We start from the raw sequence: 6,000 nt of genomic DNA on the forward strand, positions 1-6,000 counted from the left end.
ATATTTCCCCCTTTTTGAAAAGTCACTTTGGCTTTGCTTGTAATTCCGTAATAATGATCATGCGTTTTTTTGAAGCTCCCAGAGCAACGAAGGGAAAAAAAATGGTACTCTCCCTTTAAATTTCCTTTGCTCTCTTCCGGCATGCGTGGGAAATGGCAGACATTGATAAAGATAGTTTGGCTAGATTTTGTGATTTAAAAAAAAGGATATTGTTTTGTTTTAGGAAATGTTATAGTGTTTTGAGACATGTTATTTTGCTTTTTGGAAATGTTTTGGGAAATGTGGTGTTTTTGTGCGTTAGCTACTTCACAAGTGAGTCACTTGCTCTACAGCTAGTTAGCTCATTGACTAGTGGGTTAGCTGCAATGCTGTCTAGCAAGTTGGCTAACTAACTGATGGGTTAGCTTACTAGCAAGTTACTTTGGTAGCTCAATCCCTCTCTAGCTAGTTAGCTAACTGAGAGATTAACTCACTAGCTCCCCTGCTTTATAGCTAGCTAGCTCACAGACTAATGGGTTAGCTCACTAATGAGTTACTTTCTCAGCTCCCCTTCTCTCTTGCTAGTTAGCTATCCAACTGGTGAGTTAGCTTACTTGTGAGTTACTTTGGCAATCACTAGCTAGTTAGTTTACTGGTGGTTTAGCTCACTAGCTAGTTACTTTAGTGATTCCTATGCCCTCTAGCTAGTTAGCAAACCAAGTGGTCGGTTAGCCTACTAGCGAGGTACTACTGGAACTCAATCACTAGCTAGTTAGCTTACTGATGGGTTAGCTCACTAGCTCCTTCACTCTCTAGCTTGTTAGCCAACTGACTGGTGGTCTGGATCATTAGCGAGTTACCTTGGTCTCTCACTTGCTAGTTAGCTCACTAACTGGCAGGTTAGCTCACTAGCAAAATACATTGGTAGCTCCCGTGCTCTCCAGTTGGTTCTCTTTGTGACCGGTGGGTTAGCTCACCAGTGAGTTAGCCTACTTTGTATCAGTACTTCCCTCACTCTCTAACTAGTTAACTCATTGACTGGTGTGTTACTTCACTACGAGCTACTTTGGTTGCTCTCTCGCTCCCTAGCTAGTTAGCTCGTCAGATGGGTTAGCTCACCAGCAAGTTACTTTGGAAGTTGTCTCGCTCTCTAGCTAGTTGGTCAGCTTGGTAGTGGGCTAGTCTAGTATCTCGCTTGCTATCTAAACTGCATAGAAGATTCTTTTTTAATTTAATCTTTTATATTTTGTTGTATTTCTGTCTTTTGTTTTGTGCAGATAAACCTTTAAAAAAATCTTAAATTGAGAGAGGACAATGATGTTTCTGTGCTGGATTCCAGATGTTAGATTCCCTGATGAGGTCAAACTGTCTTTACGAACATCTGCCATTTCAGGATCCTTTTCGTCCGAGTTACGAACCGTCACTGAGCGCGCTCCGTTTTTCATGGAAATGTTGCATTCTAGAATTCCACCGCAGAATTCCGGAACCCGTCCTGCCGAGTTCTAGAGCAGATCCCGCTGACGTCCCGCCCTCCCACCCCTCTCTCTCCGTCTCTCTTCCTCTGAATGTGTTCAGCCATTTTACAAACAAACAAAGAAAAACAGTTTGGTTGTCCCTGTCTCCTATAGCTGCGTGGTGACAGAGTCCTCTATGACCTCACAGCTGTCCTCTATGACATCGTCGCAGGGTCCCACCCACCCGCCGATCATCATCACCCCTCCTCCTCTCCCGCCTCCATCCACGCCGCCCTCGCCCGCTCCTCCCACGCCTCCGCCCTGGAAAACGTCCTCGCTGGAGTCCAGGAGGCGTGAGCTGGACTCGGACATGTTGGAAGCACAGTGCAGGGATTGGCAGGGGCATGGGGGCGGGAGGGGCAGCGTCAGGAGCGAGTCCCGCCCGTTCGTTCGCCGCGGCGAGAATGAGGGGTTATTGATGTCGACGGAGCGGCCCACCTCGTTCAGGTGAGTCTCGCTTCTGGTCACGTCACTGAGTCCGAAGTCGGAGTGGCTGTGGGTCCCCAGGGGGCGGAGCAACCCGTCGGAGATGGTGTAGGAAGGCGGGGACTGGAGGGGGAGGGGCATGGGTGGCGCTTTGCGTTTGGAGCGTGAGAACAGGTAGGAGAGGCGCTTGAAAGAGTCCGCCTTTGCTCCTGGAGACGAGAGGCGCTGCAGACGGCTCCTCGTACGAGCTAACGATGAGGAGAGTGTCGAGGAGAATGATGAAGACGGGGAGGGGAGGACGGTGTTGGTGGACGGAGGGATGACGGTCGTCTTCAGCCCGTTGCTCTTTGGTTTCCCCTCCTCTTCCTCCTCCTCTTCTCCCCATCCTATGCCCTCCTCCAGCTCCTCCTCCTCACCCTCGCCCCCTCCCTCCATCCGGGTCATCCCAGAAATGGAGCGCACCAAGGCTGACACGCCGAGTGTCGGTGATGGTGCCCCGTCGTCCTCCAGCGGGGTCATGAAGGTCACGCCCTTTGACTTCTGGCCTCCGCTGCCGTCGCCTGATTCGCTGTCATCCTCAGAGGCCACGGCGCCATCATCTTTCGTCGTCTCACTGGAGGAGGAGTAGTTTCGCCGGGGAGGACGCCGGTTGCCGAGAAGATCCAGGACCTCGTAGCGGAAACTGGAGATGTCCTGCTTCAACTCCTGGAAAGAGACAGACAGAAAACTATTGTGAATTTCATGTGATTATTGACGTTATTATAGATTTGCTCTGTTGTTTCAGTGCAGAGAAGTGAAATCTTTCTAGGATTTTAGAACATTTCTACGATTTTGGGATGCTTCAAGGAGTTTAGGACATTTCTACGATTTCGGGATGCTTCAAGGATTTTAGGACATTTCTGTAAACTTAGGACATTTCTACAATTGTACGACAAGAACGTTAGGATATTTCCAGGATTTTTGCATGTTTTTTGGATTTAACAATGTTTCCTGGATTTTAGGATGTCTGTAGGATTTAAGGACATTTCTAAAATTTTGGGATGTTTATAGGATTTTAGGTCATTTCTAGGATGTTAGGATGTTTCTTGGATTGTACGAAATTAAGGGTTTAGCCAAGACCTCTGTCGGGGCTGCGGGAATCCTCCACTTATACTGTTTTTGATAAACAAGCTCTTTTGGATGCTGTTTTAGGCACATGCAGATTTGGCCCCTGGGCCTTGAGTTGAGTATTACTGCAATATCAGAAAAAGACATTTTTAGGGTGCAGAGTTCATCTAAAGCTTCAAACGGAATAAATATCTGACATTCAGGGAGAAACCCACGAGATAAATAACAGAAGGAGAAGAGGGTGACGAGGGGAAGTGGAAGAGATGAGACTGGTGCCTGAATGAGAGGAGGGAGGTGAAATATCAGTTTGTAGAGGCAGAGGGTGAAGAGGAGGGTAAGGACTCGGGAGGATGGTGGTAAAGAGAGGAAGATTGAGGTCAAGAGACGAGCAAAAGAGAGAAAAAGAGAGTGGATAAGTGGAGGAAGTAGTGACTGAAGAGAGAGGGGTCAGTTCAGGCAAAAGACTCCAGCAAACTCTTCCTCACTTAAATAAATTGCTTTATTCACTTAATTCATTTTATCGTTTCAGTGCAAACCCATCAAAATTACGTCACGTAAAACTGGAATTACCGCTTTGTGTTTGTATGCATCGGCAAACGAGTCAAGTTGCACTTTGAGTTTACGTTCATGTCTGTTAAAACATGAACGCTTCAAACACATTGTCTTCCCAGCAGCACAGAAGATCTCTACAATCAAATCAGTTCATCTCTGAGTCAAAGTGAACGTTTGTGCCAAATGTGAAAAAATTCCCTTTAAGGTGTTCTAAAGATACCACGTTCACAAGTTTAAAAAAGGACAAGGTCACAGTTATCTTGTCTTTTGACCTATGACCACTTAAATCTAATTAGTGCATTGTTGAGTCCAACTTAACGTTTGTGCCAAATTTGAAAAAGTTCCCTCAGGGCGATCTTGAGATATCGAATTCACCAGAATGAGGGGGATGCAAGTTCACAGTGACCTTCGACCCATGACCACCAAAATCGAACAAATTCACCACTGAGCCGAAGTTAATGTTTGTGCCAATTTTGAAGAAAAATTCTTAAAGTGTTCTTGAGATATTGCATTCACAAGGATGGGATTGACGGATAAACCAAAAACATGACACCTCCAGCAAACAGCTCACTGGAGGCATGAACACATGTTTTGTGGGGTCACAGTGACCTTGACCTTCGATCGTCGAAAAACAACTTCATTCATTTCATTCTTGAGTCCAAGTGAATGTTTGTGCCAAAGTTGAGGAAATTCCCGAAAGGCCTTCTTGAAATATTGTGTTCATGAGAATGAGACAGACAAGGTCACAATGACCTTGACCTTTGGTCATCAAAACCTAATCAGTTCATCATTGAGTCCAAGTGGACGTTTGTGCCAAATTTAAAGAAATTTCTTTAAGGCATTTGTGAGATGTCGCTGTTCATTCTTTCATCTTTTTTCTTCATCATAAGAAAAAGTGATGAGTAGATCATTTTAAACCAAACATGAGTTGAGTGTTCAGTTCGTTGAAACAATGCTGGCTTTTATTTGGACATAGTTAACCCTTTGAAAGTTGTTTTTTTGCAAAAAATTAAGGAAGAGGGGGCTGAGTAACTTGCAAAAAATTGAAAAAAAAAAAAAAAAAAAAAAAAAAACTTAACTTAAAAAAAGGGAATTATCTGAAAATAAGCAAAAAATAATAAAGAAGAAAATAAAAATAAAAACAGAAATGACCCAAAAAAGGGAAGAACGAAAGTGACCAAAAACATATGTATACATTTTCTTTTCTTAACACAATTTTAAATATATAATCACGATAATTATGAATGCCATTTTGGGACATTTCTTACCTAGTTGCCTTTTTTCTCCATTTTTTTTTTTAAAGAAATCAGACCAGTTCGCTCAGTTTTCAAAGGGTTAAACAGTTTTCAAACAACAAAACATGTTTCAAAGGGTTAAATTCAGCGTTAAAGAGAACATTAACATAAACGCAGATGTAAACTTTCACTCTGTTTAACTCAGCTGCAGCTCTGTGCTTCTGTACCTGCGAGCCACGAGCCAAACAGCTCCGCTAACTTCAATTATTTCTTCTTTTTGGCTTTTTTCTTTCTCGCCATATGGGATCCAAATGCTGCACACGTGGCTTCATTCTCCAGAGAATAATTTACTTCAACATGCAGCTGATGTTAGATACACATTTCAAAACACACACGCACACACACACGCACACACACACACACACAATCTTTCTGCCTTTTTTTTTTAACGACTACTCATTTCTCACACACACTGACACACACACACTGACACACACAGAGGGTGTGAAAGTGATTCAGCTCGGTGTGCACCTGATGTTGTTTTTGCGTTGAAAAGCCCAAAGGAGCGTTCCACTTCAAAGACCAGGCAGTGCTCCAGAGGCATTATGGGAAACCGAATCTGGAGCTCAGAATAATTTACCGCTCTGAAGATTTGGATCTCCTCTCAAAGATTATCGACCGTCAATTATTGTTGATCAGAGCGGACGATTTCGAGAGGAAAAGCCTGACAGGCGGCATTTATTAAAAAAATCTTTATATCTGTTGATAAATGTTTGTGGCGGCGCCGCCTTCATAAAAACCTGCGTTGTTTATTGGACACAAATCAGCGCTGACGAGACTCACCAACATCAACAGGCAGATTTATGGTTTTGTTTATACTCGATGGCGTTTTTGTTGCTCGTTTTTCTTCCTTTATCATCTTTTTCCTTTGTTCATTTATTCGGATCCACGCGAGCCGTCACTGTGATAACAAGCTGCTCGTCACGTGTTTTTTTTTTTTACAAATAGAAAGCACCCACCTTAAAGTTCTCCTCCGTCAGTCCCTCGTCCGTCTTGGCGCTGCGGATCATGGCCGCCACGTATCTCTTCACCAGGCTCCGGATCACTTCCTGTTGGAGACAGTCGCCATGGTTACTTCACTGTCTAAATATTTCTATATTAGATCATATTTTGGGTATTTGGACATA

General features: G+C 44.0%; 1 protein-coding gene across 1 annotated transcript in view; it reads right to left on the minus strand.

Moving 5' to 3' along the window:
- Positions 1-1,601: 1,601 nt before the first annotated feature.
- The window catches only part of LOC121962477, a 28,500-nt gene continuing 24,101 nt past the window's right edge, over positions 1,602-6,000 (minus strand). Inside the window, exons 3-4 of the mRNA XM_042512734.1 lie at positions 5,833-5,922; positions 1,602-2,624 (exon numbers count right to left, since the gene is read on the minus strand). Coding sequence (XP_042368668.1) covers positions 1,602-2,624; positions 5,833-5,922 — 1,113 coding nt within the window. The remainder of the gene's footprint in view (positions 2,625-5,832; positions 5,923-6,000) is intronic.

Source organism: Plectropomus leopardus, chromosome 23 (genome assembly GCF_008729295.1).
Source record: "Plectropomus leopardus isolate mb chromosome 23, YSFRI_Pleo_2.0, whole genome shotgun sequence".
NCBI classification, from domain to species: domain Eukaryota; kingdom Metazoa; phylum Chordata; class Actinopteri; order Perciformes; family Serranidae; genus Plectropomus; species Plectropomus leopardus.